General features: G+C 36.8%; 1 protein-coding gene across 1 annotated transcript; it reads left to right on the top strand.

The window, feature by feature from the left end:
- Positions 1-136: 136 nt before the first annotated feature.
- On the top strand, positions 137-12101 carry Hs6st (heparan sulfate 6-O-sulfotransferase). The gene is made up of 2 exons (XM_083129996.1): positions 137-953; positions 10633-12101. Exons 1-2 carry the CDS (start codon positions 316-318, stop codon positions 11288-11290), a joined length of 1296 nt encoding a protein of 431 aa, XP_082986122.1. The 5' UTR covers positions 137-315; the 3' UTR covers positions 11291-12101.
- Positions 12102-17994: the final 5893 nt, after the last annotated feature.

Raw genomic sequence — 17994 nt, 5'->3', positions numbered from 1 at the left:
GTGTAATTAATCTATTTAAAGTAATCTAAATATTCATCTGTACCTTTCCAACATCCTACCAGCATTCAAATGTAGATGGAAATCACAGGGAACCTTACGTGAGAACAACAGTGGAAGAAAAAGATATTTACTTTTATCATTCCACAGTGGGAAGGGGTGTCTGAATGTTTGTATTTGTGAAATTTATGAACATAAACAACTTATATAAAAGTTCATAAATGCGAAAGTTTTCACATGTAAAAATAACTTTCTTGTGTGTGTGAGTTTTAACAGTTTCAATGTCATATACAAACTACATTATTGTTATTAAGAGACATGGGTTCCCATAGTGTGGAAGTTCAGGTGGATGAACGTGATTTAGCACTTCTTCTCTCTTTACCACTGACACTTCAAAAAATGGAATCAAGGGCACAAACAAAACTACGTATTATAGTGTATATCTGCATCTTCTTAGCTGTAGGAGGTATAGTGTATTTAGGGTATTTTTGTCCCGAACATGTTTGTGCACTTACTGCAAAGAGCACTGTTTGGAGTGAGTGGATGATACCAATAGAAGACAACATAGGAAAACCCATATCTAGTCATTCTGACCCAATAAACACAAAAATGTTAAATTCTCGTCTCAGTTACGACGATGTTTTAAACGAAAATTTTCAATTTGATATAAAAGCTCATGATGTAATGGTTTTCCTTCACATTCAAAAAACTGGAGGTACATATTTTGAAAGACATCTAGTACGAGACCTAGATTTGGAGAGACCATGTACTTGCCACAGGAAAAGGAAACGCTGTCATTGTTTTCGACCAAGCAGTGATAAAAGGAAGAAAGAAAACTGGTTGTTCAGTAGATATTCAACAGGATGGAAGTGTGGTTTACATGCAGATTGGACCGAATTAACAAGTTGTGTTGATTCAGAATTAGATAGAAATGAAGGTGACAGTGTTAAGCGAAGGTCAGTGTTACATTCAGTATGATTTTCCACATTTACTTTTTTTTATATATATATATATATATATATATATTATGTGCAAGGGTAGACAAAACTAAAAATAACAGAAGCCTGCCCATTTTTTATTCAGGAACGAGTATTTTTTGGTACTAGTCTACTATTCCCCGGACAGATTTCTTCATTTTTACAGAAGAAACTTCTTACGGTAATAATTTCCTGTAGCATTGTCTAACATCTGGAAGGGGTTTTGTGTGATGTGGGAATGTATGATAGCTGAAATTTATGTTCTTTGTTGAAAATTAATTCTCCGACGGAGAATAGCCTTTGGCGTATACACCTTCATACATCATCGATCGTCGTAAGTGTGTTTTGTTCGTGTTCATTGGATATCCAGTGTTTCGAACCGTCTGTGTTTGGAACGAAAGTTAGAAACATGACGTGTCGTGGATGCGTGGTGAAATTCATACGGGGTGTGGAAGATCCAGTGGATTTTTTTATCGAACACGGGATCGTGAAGAAAGGAAAAGAGTGTACCTAACCTGCTGAAATGTGCATGATTAGGTACTATTATCGTATGAGGGAAACACCTACGAATCATATATATTTCGGACTTCTTTACATTGGTAACGTGTTATTTTCGAATGCGGAACATTTCTTAAGGTGAAATAGTGCATTTCTAACTAAGATAATGTCTATTTCTTCTATTTACGAGTACTTACTGTTAATTGTTATTTCGAATCTGTAACACATTATGGCCATGATAGCGTACTGGTTTAGGGGGCGTTCTGAGAGTGTTTTGTCGATTTATGCAGTGTTGCAACCTCGTTCACTGGAAAATATCTACTTTCATGCCCGGATTTGAAATTATGCTAATACATCGCAAACCATTGACGTTAGCCTCACAAACCATTCACGTTAGCCTCACAAACCATTGACGTTAGCCCCACAAACCATTGACGTTATCGCCAAAAACCATTCACGTTAGCCTCAAAAACCATTTTCCGTAAGGTTAGGTTAGGTTAAGTTAGGCAAGCATAGTTAAAAAAAAAAAATACTTGACACGTCATGTTCTAGTGAAACACGGCAAGGCTGAAACACTGGCTATGGGGTTGCATCATCTTAACACACAGAACATTGCACTCTCGTGCAGAAAGCAAATAGCGTGAGCAGAAACAGCGTGTCGGACAGAGATTTTCGCAGAAAACAACACACATTAACATTAAAATGGATCAAATCTACATTCAGGAACTTCCACGATGCTAAAGAAAATGATTTCCGTAAGTACTTTCTCCTGTAAATTTGAAGGAAATCGTTTCCCTCATACGATAATGTTACCCATGATTATATTGTATCTATGTTTGCCTAATATGATGTGTTGTGGATGCATGGTGAAATTCAGGTAAATTTTCCGTATCCTGGAAACTGATTTCTTCAAAATTACAAGTGTGGGACTCATTTGGGGGCAGGTGACTCCGGCCAATTTCTAACATGCCTTTAACAGGGACTCTGTAGAGAAAGCCAGAGCGGAGGCGGGGTAGCGGTAGGGCAATTACCCCAGGGGCGGAGCCTGAGATCGGTGGGAACTTTGGACTCAAAAATTTCAAACGAAAATAATTTTTTAGTTTAAATTTCCCACTAATTCCGGGACGGATAGCCCCAAAAACCATTCACAGATAGCCCCACGAACCATTGCAATTTTCTTTGTAAAACAATGCGAAAAAGTTTTTAAAAAAAATTAGATGACATGAGCTTTGTTCACGGGTTCTTGGGTTCCAAAGGTTGAAACACTGCATAACGAATGAAAATCAACAAAAAACAAACATGGCACGCGATCATCTAGGAAGGTGTAGGCGCCATATTGTGTCTCAGGCAAGCGAAAAGACTACGAGAAAGAAGTACTCGTAATGTGAAAAATTGCAATTACTTTGATCAAAAAAACATGAATACACCTTAAAGAATGTTCCGTGAAGCAGATAGGTAAGTACGAATGTCAAAAATTTGACAAAACGAAGAAGTTATAGGTGTCCGGGGAATCTTAAATTTTTAACATCCCAGGCACTAAAACCCCTTTCGGGTCTCCCCTGAAATTCGCTAAAATCCCATGTCCGAGACAACCGGACACCCAGGAGTGGCTGATCAATGCTCGCATAAGCTACTTTTCAAATCATAACTTCTCCAGCAAATACTACTTAGTGAAACTTTTAACTGTGCTAATCAGCGTGACCAACTTTGAAACTTACTCCCACAACCGTTTCCAATATTCTAAAGTACTTCAAAATACTCCAATAAAAATTCTGAAAACCATTAAACATTCAGAACTTTTATTCTTGAATTAGTTTTGTTATTAGTATTAGAAAGTAAACTGAAATTTTTGATATTAAATTTTTTCAGAGAACCAAAAATCAACTGGTTCTTATACCTCCTCAATTAGTGCTTGTGATAACGTGATTCAAAGGGTTTTGTCTTTAACCCTAGAACACTAACTCTTATTGGGAGGAACATGTACACTAATCCCTCATAGATTTTATGAGGGTGCTTGATTTTTTTGTGTGTCTACAAAACCATTCATGATTTTCAAAACTGAATATTTTTTTTTCTCATTCATACATAGTATTGTGAGTCTAAAAATGTAATTTCGTTTGTTTCTAATTTACCTTCATATTTTTATTTACATTTTTTATATGTCTTTATTTTCCTTGTATTGGCACTCGGACCTCCCCAACCATTATTGATTTATTCACTTATTTTGTTTATTTAACATTGCTTTTCTATCATATTCGACTAATCACGATGATGGGATGAATGGTGATTAGATGACTTTAAGAACAATAACAAACACACATGAACTCTGCCCAAAATGATCTACTACAGAGGTGTAGTGGTAACAGGGTGAGGCTCCAGAACTACCACTAGGTGTATGTAAGTATGTAACTCAGATGGCTGGGTTTAGAGCTGTAAGAGAATGCATTATTATCTTGGTAGGGTCTTAATACTAAGTGGGAGAACCTGTAAGGTATAGACACAATTAGGCACATAAGTAATGGTTAACAGTAACAAGATTTATTATAAAGAATACGTAGTTGTTGTTGATATATGAAGAGTATCTCTACCTAAGTGTTAAGGTAAGGGAGCTGCTTGGAAAGAAAGGTAGATTAGTGATACTTAGTAAGCTGTAAGTGAAGATCCTTGTCATCTTCTAAGTGCCTGAAGACAGCCTGGACTTGGCCGGGTGGATGGTCATCTTGGGTCGGAGACTGCACTTCCAACACAGTAAGCAGTAACCACAGTTTTCCTGTTGTTGCTTACCTTACTTCTCTGAAGGGTAAAGATTCCATGTGGACTGGAGGCAGACGTAGATAAGATCCACAACGCCTGACCACACGATACTTCTAAATGCTCCGATGTTATAGTGCCAATTTCATTATGTGATCTTCTTCTATAGACGAGCTGCAATTCTAAAGCTTAAAATAATCATCTTCATGGGATACTGATCTTTGACTTTTAAAACTATAGCTCAGCTACTTCGCTCAAGCCCCTGTCGACTTTTCTTTGAAAGCTGTTCTTTGTCATCTGCTTAGATGGAGGCCATCTAAGATAAGGGTAGGGAGTATGTAACGTGCAAGTTTCCGCACGTTCATAATTTTCCGCAAACTTGGATTTGGGTGCGGTTCACAGGAAGCATTCAAGGTGCTGTGGATCTTATTTTCGTCTGTCTTCAGTCTACATGCACTCTCTACCCTTCAGAGAAGTAAGGTCAGCAACAACAGGAAAACTGTGGTTACTGCGTTGGTTACTTGGAACCGATTTTGATCAGCTACCGCACATGAGAACAACCCTACTGTGAGGACACCACATGAGAACGACCCTATGAGTCGATAGCAAAGACACCCGATATGATCAGTCCTCTGTCCATGTATCCCTGACCTTCTAGACTTGCTGAGGTTGCTACGACCACACCCGAAGTATATAAATCCTAGCCACAAGGCTAGAGGTGTGGAAGTCGACCAACAGAGCCGAAGTGCGGCCGGAGGCACTGTCCAGTCTCTGATCCAAGATGACCATCCACCCGGCCAAGTCCAGGCTGTCTTCAGGCACTTAGAAGATGACAAGTATCTTCACTTACAGGTTACTAACTATCACTAATCTAACTTTCTTTCCAAGCAGCTCCCTTACCTTAACACTTAGGTAGAGATACTCTTCATATATCAACAACAACTATTCTTTATAATAAATCTTCTAACTGCTAACCATTACTTATGTGCCTAATTGTGTCTATACCTTACAGGTTCTCCCACTTAGTATTAAGACTCTACCAAGATAATAACGCATTCTCTTACAGCTCTAAGCCCAGCCGGCTGAGTTACATACTCCTAGTGGTAGTTTCGGGGCCTCACCCGGCTATCGCTACATTTCTCTTGTTTTCCAACAGAGACTCGATCTCAGTGCCCTGGGCTAGGAAACCCTAATTCCTTGATGTATCGAACTCAGTCCTTTAATAATATTTTTTTTTCCTTAGGAACTTCCAGCAAATGCTGAGATGCAACATGCTTGTTTTTCAGGACCACAAATAGGTTGAACATGACCACCCCTCCCCCCCCCCCCCTTGTTTTGTCTTGCCTTAACCCTGGGTATTTTTTTTATGTGAAAGTTCATAATGTTTGCCTGCCTGAATTTTTGAATGCAAAACTTGTGTACTTGCTTCCAAATGCTTGCGTTGCGGTAGGAAGTGCTTATCTTGTTCCTCGCCACTCGTTCTTGGTATACAGGAAGTGCCTGTTGATAGCGCAACTTTGAGAGAATTGCCCCCCCCCCCCTTCTCACATTTCCTGCGCTTGGATGTTCTGAGTGATATCCCTCCCCCTCTAAGAGCGATATCCCTCCTCCTGCTAATACCCTTCCTGTGGAACGGCGATGCATACCAACTCCTTTCAGAACTCCTGGCAGTTCAACTTTGGTGGTGTTACCTTCCACTTACATCATGTGAGGCTGAGTATCTCCTAGCCCCACCCTTCCGGGATGGTTGTTTTCTCTCTCTGTCACTTAGTAATACTTTTTTTTGGTTGTTCCATAAAACCCTGAGGTGTTGTTCTAACATTTATTTCTATTCCCCGAACTGCCGAGGGAAATGTCTTACGCCAGCTTTCTTCTTTTTTTTTAAATGTCTAAGGGTCCGAACTAAGCATTCTATGTAACGTCTAATTTCCCCAAGAGCGTTACATATAACGTCTCTCCCAGCCACAAGCGTTACACAAATGCCTATTTCCACACTTGCTAAGACAATCCTTTGGATCCTAGATGCAGGATATTATTATATTTTACGTCTCATATTATTATTATGTTACTTATATATCATTCAATCACTTACTCAATCAACCAAATAATTGTATTTATGCATTATCGTTTTACTTCCTTTTAGCAAGTGTTTATGTACACTTTGTTTAGTGACACCTGTCAATAATGCCCATAGTTTCCCATCCTTACGGTTTTTGACCCTGTATATTTTATTACGTTATCTCTATGTTATATTTGTCCCCGACCACTAATGGTGGTACTAATATACTTGCGCCCCCTTTATAATAGAGGTGTACTCCCCCCTTTAAAAACAGTCGTGTTGATTCTTTGTGAGACTACCGTATGGTTGTCCCATACCCCGTATCGCTCGGGAATTCCCTTTTGTCTTGCCACGGTGCCCGTAGTCATGTTTTAAACCTTTCAGATCTCTACCTTTTAGAATGAATGGACCCTTTTGGCTCCTAGTCTCTTACATAGTCTTGTGTTTGTCCTCTTTGACACTACAATGAAAGCCATTTTCTTGAGGTCCATGCGGTTAGGGCCCGTGGTGGGTGCAGAAGGTTGACGTCAAATTTTATCCTTGTCGCTGTCAGAGTCCTCACTACAGTGATAGAATAGTCCTTTGACAAAAAACCCATGTTTCAACAAAGCACCTTAATTAACCAGAGTTAATTGTGTCAGAATTTATATCGCCTCTTCTTTGTTCATTTTTCGACCACTCTGTGCTTAAGTGAAGTTGCATAGTTCCACATATTGTTGTAGGTTTGTACTATTTTGCTTTTCACTTGAAAATGTTCTTGTTTTTGTTATTTCACTTTGTTAAGTCATAATACAAAGATACGAGTCTTTTGGATTACATTATAACTTGAATTTTATAATTACATAAAATTTGAGGAATTTTAACACAAATTTATTTCAAATAAATACAATGTTAAGATGCAAGTGAAATCAATGGAACACCAATGGGCATACATGGACACCAATGAAACAGTTCTGTAATTATAAGAAAGCTACACCATAATACTGATTTATAATAGATGGTAAATCTGAAAGTGAAAATATTAATGTACTCAAGTGTGCTGAAGTACAGGGACGAACAAATATTATTCAAAAATTAATTCAGAATTTTTGCTCGTGAGTGTACTGGAGTGATTACAAGATATATTTCTTGTTATCAGTTTTCATCAATATTAGCTAGACCAAAAGAATCCCGAGTTGAGAATTTATCAACTCTCAAATGAAATTTTGACAATTCTATTGTTGAAAGTCGGCAATCAATACTTTGTATTATTTCGGTTATCTTCTCGTGAAGATCTTTGTGAAGTTCAACACAACAAAGTTGAAATTCTAAGTTCATATTATAAAAATCAAGTTCCAAGTTCAGAACATAGTAGTCTGAATGTGTAGTTCATGATAGAGTTCATGTTTATGTTAAAGTTCACAATTTGTCATCATTAATTTTGGACGTTCTAGAGTCCAATATTTGCATTGATTGTTGCATTTTCATTTAGTGCTGAAATTAAAACATTTAAGTTAACGATGTATCTTCAGATTTTATGGTTTCTGACGAAATAAAAAATAAGTAAATTTGTCCTACCACCATTAGTCCAGAATACGGAAGAGCAGAATCCAAACAGAAACCACAAACCAAGAAGGAGACAAGGTAAAAGACAGGCAACATCCATCCATTAAGTACAAGAATAGGGAATCTACAAACATATAACGAGCATTAATTTACTAAAAAAATTAACCATGTTCGTGAATTCTAAAAGTATGAAAACAGATTAATTAGTCACATAAAATAAACGAAAGTAAACATTTTACTTACTCTAAGCTTATCCTATCTTAGCATTTAAATGTATTTCAATCAATCAATTTCTGTAAATGAGTCATGAAAAATGCGAGAATCGTTGCTTTATGTTATATGTTATGTATTTCCACTTAAAATTAAATTGTTTGCTTTCTTTGTTGCTCTACTAGTAATAATTCATCAATTCATTTGAGTTCAATCCTGCATTTACATCCAAATACGAAGATGAAACAAGCTACTAAGCCTCGTACTTCTTTAACGTACTGTCTCCAAGTGGCAAAGTAGCCTTGTTAGCCTGGCACCTGGACTCATACGAGGGTCACTAATTATATTTTGAGCCTAACAATGAAAAAACAGGAATTTGGCATTGAAAACTGCTTTATTGTTTTTCGAAGTATTCTCCTTTATGGCCAGTACACTTTTGCATTCGTTCGAACCATTTGTCAAAGCAGTTTTTCCAATCTTCTTGAGACACCTCCATAATATGGTTTTTGAACGCATCAACGGCATCTTCCGCCGACGAAAATCATTGTCCACGCAATTTATTCTTGACATTCGGGAACAAGAAGAAGTCATTGGGTGCCAAATCAGGACTGTACGGTGACCCATCAATTCGATTTTTTGACTGTTCATAAAGTCGGTTGTTAGGCGAGATGTGTGACAGCTGACATTGTCTTGATGAAGAATGATCCGACGGCGTTTGTTTGTTTTCCGTATTTGACCGAAGACCTCTGGCAAACAAATTGTTGTGTACCATTCAGAGTTGACCGTTCTACGTTCCTCTAAAGGCACAGTTGCCACATGACCAGTTTTCCCGAAAAAACAGGGGACCATTTGTTTCGATGTGCTTCGAGCGCGAACAACTTTTGTTGGATTGGGTTCATTTTGAAACGCCCATACAGTCGACTGCTGTTTACGTTTCGGCTCATATGCATATATCCACGAGTCGTCACCTGTTACAATCTTATATACATCTTTTGAAGCACCACAATTGTATTTATTGAGCATTTGTTTGCACCAATTGACGCGAGCGTCTTTTTGAGTTTTTGTCAAATTGTGTGGGATCCAACGAGAAAATACCTTTCTCACAGCTAAATGATCATGTAATATTTTATATATGCTGGTGGAACTAATGCCTATGGTTGCCTCAATCTCACAGTATGTCACATGACGATCTTGCAGTATTAGGTTTTGCACAGCATCAATGTTTTCTTGAACAACAACTGATTTTGGATGACCTTCGCGAATCTCGTCAGTGAGCGAATTGCGGCCACGATTAAATTAGGTATACCAGCGTTTCACAGTGGCAAAGGATGGGGCTTCATCGCCAAATGTGGAAGTAAGTTGATCGATGCACTCTTGTCTTGATAATCCACGTCGAAAATCGTAAAAAATCATCGCACGAAAATGTTCACGAGTTAATTCCATTTTATTGTTGTCGCGCAATCTCCAAGGCAACATAAACAACACAAATGAAGCTATTGACAAAACATTTGAAGTACGTTATGGTCAATAATGCCAGACGAAATCGATGCAAACGTCAAATCGCGCCTAACTTCAATCAGTGTTGCCAAGGCTCAAAATATAAATAGTTACCCTCGTAACACTAACAAAACCCCATAGATCGCAGTGAGTAAAATACATGTCACTGCATGTCTAATAATAATATCCAGAGGTCCCGGGTTCGAATCCTGGCCCTGAGTGTTCTTTGTGAATGTCTCAATTTTGTCATATCATCACTCATCCTCATTGTCGTGATTAGCCAAAGTGGCAGAAAAGTGATGCTAAATAACAAAAATCAAAACTAATAATAACATTTTTTAAAAAGGTGAGGGTGGTGTGGCTACAAGGGGAAATGTATAGTTTATTGTGAAATAAATTTAAAATATTGCACTGGTAAGAAAAAAAGGTTCGAGTATACTATAACGTACGTATATACCATTGTTGTCTCAAAGGTGAATGGACGTACAATAGTTACTAGTCTCGTCCATATATTTGTACCAAAAATTAACTTTTTCTCCAAACGCCATTGCTTCCCATCTTAGTTACCAACTTGTATGTTGTGTATTAGCCTCTAGAATCAGGATGATATGGATATTTCTGATAAATAACTGGAAGATAAGTTTCTTTAACTTCAATGCAGTGGCACAGCCAGGATTCTTTGTTAGATGAGGGGGAGGCTTCATTTAGTTCATTATCCTTTGTATTTTTTTCTTGATACATTTAAATAACAACTAGGTTACGTAGATATTCAATCCCAAAAGCACTGGCTGCATCTGGCCAGATATCAAGATAAAAGCCTCTCGGATTCGTCTTCTGATGAAAATAGTTATATTCTAGCAAACTCGCGATTTCAATTTAGGCAATTGTCAAGTGTTGATCCAGCATCACAAGGTCAATTGGACTCTACTATAAAGAAACTGCACAGTGTCCGTTATGGCCTAAAAACAAGTTCCCATGTTATCAGGAATCAATGTTGTAGTTGTAAGACTTTAGAATTCATGAAATTTTCTTTGTTTAAATATAACCAATGTAAACTTTATTAATAATGTAAAAAAAAATTACCACTTCTCTTTTTAGGTATTTCTACATAACCCTGCTGAGGGAACCCATTAGTCGCTATCTGTCGGAATTCCGGCACGTGCAGCGTGGAGCCACTTGGAAGAACTCGAGGCATTGGTGTGGAGGTCGCGTCCCCACCGATCAAGAGCTACCAAGATGCTATTCTGGCGAGAAGTGGGACGGCGTCTCCTTGGATGACTTCTTGTCATGTGAACACAATTTGGCGAACAATCGTCAGACCCGCATGCTGGCAGATCTTGCCCTGATCGGTTGCTACAACCGTTCGTACATGGGGGAAGAGGAAAGAAACCACGTGATGCTTGCAAGTGCGAAACGTAATTTGGGTTCGATGGCATTCTTTGGCCTCACGGAACATCAGAAGATAAGTCAGTACATATTTGAAGAAACCTTCAATCTGAGATTTGCTGTACCTTTCGAGCAGCATAACCTGACATTCTCAAGCAGTACTCTGTCAACATTACGACCTGATCAAATAGCACGCATTAAGTTGCTGAACAAGTTGGACATCGAGTTGTATGACTTTGCAAAGAAACTCATGGACGAGAGGTTTGCCAAGTTGAAAGTGAGAGACGAGCAATTTGAGGATCATTTCAATCATCTTGGCGACCTCTCGGGTCAGGAGTTCAATTGGGATGAGTTGGAAGATGAGACATAGGGTTCGTAGGGGAATAAGTAATTTGCTAGACTAGCGTAGATGTTGAGAGCTAGGAATCACCTACAGGCTGTGGAGACATTTAGTTTCAATGTAGATACTTGTAACATTCGGCAATTTACAGCTACAAGGTTTCTGATAGAGAGGTACGAGTGTTTCAGAATGTGTGAGGTGGATTTTAGATGTGCCATTTATTTTCTGTAAATTGTTGCTCTATTTTCTTTTCTACTTTTCATTTCTACCACAAGTGCCATAAATTTCATTTTTAGATCAACTTGCCAAGTATGCATACGGACATATCTGGCAAAATGGATCACATCAAAAAGTTAAAACACAAGATGATACACATATTTCAAGATTCCTTGTTGAAAGCTTTAACTTAAATTCATTTTTATACAAAATAATGTATAGTCTTTCTCACGTAGGAAATGGAATTTTGAGATATTTGCATTCATGTACAGTTAAGCGGCCAAGTACAATTTTAAATCATGACCACATTGTATGCAGGAAAGGTCTTTGCTTCTGTTATGAAAAATGCAGAATCATTTTACATACTGAAAAGTATGCTCATCCTGAAATATATAGCCACCTCGGTGACTAAGCACATTAAATGGTCTATTCATATTCTTCGAGTCAGGCGTTTGCGAGTGTTTCTTCTTATTGTTTTCTCATTGTAATCAGCGAAGAGAGAGAGAGAAAGGACTTACAGTACAACAAATGCAAATTCAAGGGTAAAAATGTAGAAATACAGGGTGTCTCAATTGAGACTGACACATTTTAAATCCTTGACATAATTCACTAAACAGAGATAAATGACATGCAAAATAATCTAACACAGTTATTTTTAGAGGTTTTTATTTGATTTTATTCGTTTCATTCTGGTTTCCCAGAACTTTTCAAGCTACACATACAACAACACAACCACATGGCCAGTCACTCTACACGTCACAGATAAAATAAAAAACACTAAAAATAACTGTGTTAGTTTATTTTGCATGTACAAAAAGTGGTTATGCGAATCTTGGATTGGATCAGTAAGAGGAAATATGAATTTTTCATATAAATGCATGACTCATGACCCCTGCAGTTGCCAACATCAAAATTGCATCATCTCAATTGCAGTATAACTTACACCCGCCTCAAAATGACTTCGGAAGCACAAAAAATACAGAAAATTCATGTGAAAAGCTATTAGATACATCAAAAAATGCACACATTAGTATGGAGTCATGTTGCCTTTACTTTTGAGAACCATTTGGATGCGCTTGGGCTTGGAATCACTAAGACTTCGGAAGTAATTTAAGTCCTTGTTAATGTACCACAGTTTCTTCAGTTCTGTTTGGAGGGTCTGTAGGTTTTGAATGTTCTTCTTTCCCAGGAATTGCTTCATACAATGCCAACAATTTTCAATTGGGTTGAGATCGGGGCTATTCCCAGGCCACTCTAACATCTTTATCTGTTGTTCCTCAAGCCATTTCCTTACCTTCTGAGCTGTGTGACAAGGAGCATTATCATGCATGAAAAGATCACACTCGTGGATCTGAAGCATATCAACTAAATGGTCCTTAAGAACATTGATATATCGGTCTGCGTTCATCGTCACGTTTTGCGGTATAAGAAATATAAACCTGCCTACCCTTTTCACCTGGAAAACAACCCCACACCATTACAGACTGGAGGTGGCAAACACTACTGTGCACTAATGATCACTAGAAATTTCTAGTCATTCAAAATTTGTAAGTCTGAATCAGGATGCATTGCACTTCTAAGCAAATCTGTATATACTCTGGATAAACTACTGGCACACTCCTTATCTCTAGTGAGTGTACAAAGTCTGTGTCATAAGATACAAGTTCATTGTATGCACAAAGACTTCTTAATATTCCTACTGAAAAGGAGAAACGATAACATTCTGTTTTGACCATCACACTGATCTACGCTTACCCTTCTACAACAATGTGTATTTATTACTGTAAAATTACCATACTGCGAGATTGTGTAAAACTCTCCTCTCATGAATATTTGTGAGAAGTTGCTGCCTTTTTTTTAATGAATTAATACAGTAAATCTACAAAGGCCTGATGGATGCACTTGAGATTAGTGTTGTATCGAATGCATAAATTTATGTCATTCATGTATAAATTTTGTGTGCACATTACATATGGAAATGTTTGTCGAGCCCCAAATTGAGCAGTTTACGTTCGTGCAGCTTGAATCTATAACATTTAATTCATTGCCATACACATTTGATTTGCTGAAGCTTTGTCATTATGGATATTATATAATTTCAGAAGAGAGTAGCCATCTCACTTAAAGAAAAAGTTTCTAGTTTTCTATTTTGAAAGCTGAACAACAATGAATTCGTCCAAATTAATGTTCTAGGAGAAAATAGAACAGATAAATGACACCAAATACTCACAGTTGGAATAAGTGACAAACTTTATGGACAAAGAATTAGTACTGTACATTTTGGATTTTGACTAAATTTAAAACTTAACAACCTATATTCTACCATTTCAACATAAAATTGCAAATTTTACATTAAGGACATGAATGATTAATCTCTTTATTCAATGCATGGAATCAAGTGACTGCAATAGGTTTTGCCTTTGAAAAAAAAACTGCATATTTGTACACTTAATTTACAAAATCAGGGTATATGAATTAAATCTTTATACTCGTAAAAATAGTATCAAAATGGTAGAATTTTGCACTATATTTATAGATATATCAGATCAGTAATTTTATTGATTGACTATCGGCTATTACTGACAAGAAGATGCCTGAAAGTGTCCCATTCCTGCATCACCCATCCGCCACACATAAATACCTGCAGGTAATAAATTCTACAGTCTACTGCTGATGGTATAAAAGTGTTTTTTTTTTTGTTTGTTTTTTTACATGAGAGCCTATATTAAGTGTTTGATATCTAAAGAAAATAAGACATTACCATCATTAAATAATAAGTTACATTGAATATTATACTCTGACAATGGAAAATACGTTTATATGTATTTCTTGCTTACAATTTTTGAAACTTTAAAGGACATAGCATAGAAAATTAATTTGTAGATACTGAATGTGCACAAAAAAATCTCACATTGAATACTTTAGTAGCTACAGAGTAGTCCCCACCTGCACCTCATCCCTCCCCAAAATTGAAAGTCCCTTAAAAAAATAACTAGCATTGTAGGAATGTTTTCCTTTACACTTTCTCTGAAAGTAAATATTGACTATTGAAAATCATTGACGTAATACTTGTTGAATGAAATGAAGCAACAGCATATGGCAAATTTGTCAAATACATGACAACATTTCTCTCCCAAGAATGCAATGGAGATTTTTTTATCTTTTTTTTTTTTTACATTGCATACTTTAATAATTTTTAGCATCATTATCTGCAGAAATGAAATTTATTAGCTTTGCCGATAAAAATTTAAAAAGTAAAACGAAGACTTCGTATTTATTTAAGTAGCTGTGATGTAGATTCTTTTTACCTAGTTATATTTCTAAGAAAATACTTTTCATACTTAATATTAAAAGCACTGCCAGAGTAGATTATTGTTTTATGACAGAATGTGTATGTAGTAAATACATTGTGTTTTTGGTCTGTACTTGTAGAATATTTATGAACACAAAAGTGTGAAGTAACAACACTACTCCATGGCATGTGCTAAGAGTTTGTGCACAACCTATATAGTAGTATTTGGCTTGCAGTCAGTGGCGTATGTAAACTGCAAGTAGCAGGATCGTATGTGTGTTTTAGAAGCAACAGGTTTACTTGAAAAATAGGTGTTGGAAATGCGTTCCTTTGTCGTACACAAGTCTTCTGCTTGTCCCACTGACCATGACAGAAGAATAACTATTTTTCGTCTACTTGCCATTGAATGTTTTTATGCCAGTAGATAGATTAAGGTGAAACTTATTTTTTGATTATTATATTGTTAACGATCAATTTTTAGAAGCAAGCATATCTAATTGATGTTGAAGGTATGGGAAATATGTCACAATTTTTTTTTAAGTCTGGTGAAGAATTAATACGTAACATATCAATTATAGATTCCTTTTTTTGTAAGATGTACTGATTTGTCTCAAGCAACTAGCTGTATCATGACAACCCTTTCCTGTCCTTCTGTTGTATTATGAAGACATTTCTTGTAATTTTTTATTGATTGAAGTATGTGCAACGTGTGATTGGGTGTGTGTGTGTGTGTGTGTGTGTGTGAACTTAGTGCCTAATAATGACGAATAATTGTTGGGTGTACCCTTGTTGGACTTAAATTATGGTCAAATGGAGTTTATACATAATTTTAAGGAAAATACTACACTTGAAAAATACAGGGTGTTGCACTCGCTCTCGGCCCCTGATTTTCGCTTCTAAAAATCAAACTATTATTCATAATGATATGAATTTTTTTACACTCATACCTTGGTGTATGAGAGGTATGGTGATGTCACAGCGTGTGTTGGAAGTGGTCCTCATTAGCATCAATGCATGCCTGCAGATGCCTATCCATGTTACAGAGGGTAGCTACCAACACATCAGGAATCACAGCGTCAATTTCCTGCTGAATGCTGTCTTGCAGTTCCATGATAGTCCGTGGCTTGTTGTGATAGACCTTTCCTTTGAGTATACCCCATAGGAAGAAATCACACGCTGTCCCACTAAGTACCTACTCATACAGTACTGTAATCAAGAACCACTGATTGTAAGCACAAACTTTCAACCAAACCCAAACAAACACGAACCACTATCAGGTGCGTCACAACAGCAGGGCAAAGAACTCGGACTGAAAGCACACGTCCATAAGATTGGCATTTAACGGCAGAATCGCCCAGATGCACGCACATGCCCACGGAAGGATTAGAGAGACCATGGCGCCATCTTCAATGATGTCACCATGCTTCTCTTACCCCAAGGTATGTCCATAGCAAATTTCATTACGTTATGACCAATGGTTTGATTTTTATAAGCGAAAATCAGGTGCCAAGAATGAGTGAAACACCTGTATATATTCTACAAAAATGTATTTAGTTTTTCTGCAAATGGATTTCTTTTGTTAAATTAATTTTGGGGGCCGCTGCCACCATCCACTTTCAGAGCTGCAAATTTCCAAGTGGCCACAGAAATTGATGATCAAACAACAGAAATCAGTCTCATGGAAAGAGCAAGTACAACTTCGAAGCACATATGTTTAAATACGGAGAATTATGAATATATGTTTAAATAACCACATTTTTCCATTCCTCAAAAAATTGACTAGGTATGAGTTTTTACACTTGCTTTGATTTTTCCAATACACTTGAAACCCTTCTTTATATATTAATGTATTTACATTTTAAAGTTCAGTAAATTTTCAGTATACAGCTATGGTCGTAGTAATAGATATTGCTCTCAAAATTAAGGGACCCACTCATTTTGTAAAACCAAATAACTTCCATAATGATTTAACATTCTAATATACAACAGTTGTGTTTTCAACTTTGCATGTTAAACATATAATGTTTATTCAGCATTGTTGAAAAAGTTAAACAAGAAATGAACATTTGTATATGTAAAATATTTATAAAAAAGAAATTGGTTGAGGGGATTAACTAGTTTTAAGTAACAAATATATTATTATTAATTTTCCTCACTTTTAGGTTTTTTGATGATTTTACAAAATTCCCTGACTTTTCATGACACTTTCACTCCTAGAATGGTTACTCCAACTTCTCAAGGATTTCAGAGTTCCTCTGCAACATTTTAATGTGCACATTTATATAATTATGACTATATACTTCCATTGTGCATTGTTGAGATAATTAAGACTAAAGAAACAATATCAGAATCGATGACTTATTACTATGATACTCAAGATATTTGAAATTTTTGCCCCAAAATCAACAGAAATTATGAAAATGTTGACGTAATGTGGACTATCACAATCAAAGATTCACAATGCATGTACTAGAGAAGTGATTGCAGTTGGAGACTGTTGTAAATATTGGATGACTTTCCATAATGTGAACAAATATATCTATAACAATTACTATATACAATCAACAAATAATATACCGGGTGTTTGAGAAATAATTGAGGGGTTACAAAAATTTGTTGCAAGTAAAGTATTGGACTTACATTAATGAAACCAGTCCAGAATGACAGAGGAACGCAAAAAGTTTGTGCATGTATGTTATGGTAAGCTGAGAGTTCACATCCCTGCTGCTAGGCAACACTCAAATCAGCCACATCACTCACCGTGTTTTGTTCAATGTTTTGGTCCCCAAGATAACCGGACTTTACACCATGACACTTCTTTTTGTGGGATTTCTTGAAAGAGGGTATTCATCCCACCAGTGCCACATGATACAGCAGACCTAATGGAGCATATCATTGCAACAATAAGACCCTATCAACAGGCTTGTGTTGATGCGAGCGTGGCAAGAACTAGACTATCGTATCGATGTTTGCCTCGTCATCCGTGGTGCACACATTGAACAGTTGTAGGTGAAAAAAAACTGAGTTCCTCTTTCCTTCTGGAGTGGTTTCATTCACGTAAGTTCAATAGTTTACTTACAATAAATTTTTGTTACCTCTCAGTTATTTCTGAAACACCCGGTGTGTATATATATATTAAGAAAAGTACAACGAATACAGAAAATTTAAAGGTGATCTGGAATTTTTATTTCTTGCATATGGCCAGGCCAGATTACATTTTGCGAAC

Source organism: Lepisma saccharinum, chromosome 10 (assembly GCF_977018435.1).
Source record: "Lepisma saccharinum chromosome 10, izLepSacc3.1, whole genome shotgun sequence".
Classification (NCBI taxonomy): domain Eukaryota; kingdom Metazoa; phylum Arthropoda; class Insecta; order Zygentoma; family Lepismatidae; genus Lepisma; species Lepisma saccharinum.
The sequence above is the reverse complement of the archived record's forward strand: the minus strand, read 5'-3'. Positions and strand labels throughout refer to the sequence as shown.

Coding starts and splice junctions, on each gene's coding strand:
- Hs6st (XM_083129996.1), top strand. CDS start 316: ATGGGTTCCCATAGTGTGGAAGTTCAGGTGGATGAACGTGATTTAGCA. Junction 954..10,632: donor GGTGACAGTGTTAAGCGAAG/GTCAGTGTTACA, acceptor TTCTCTTTTTAG/GTATTTCTACATAACCCTGC.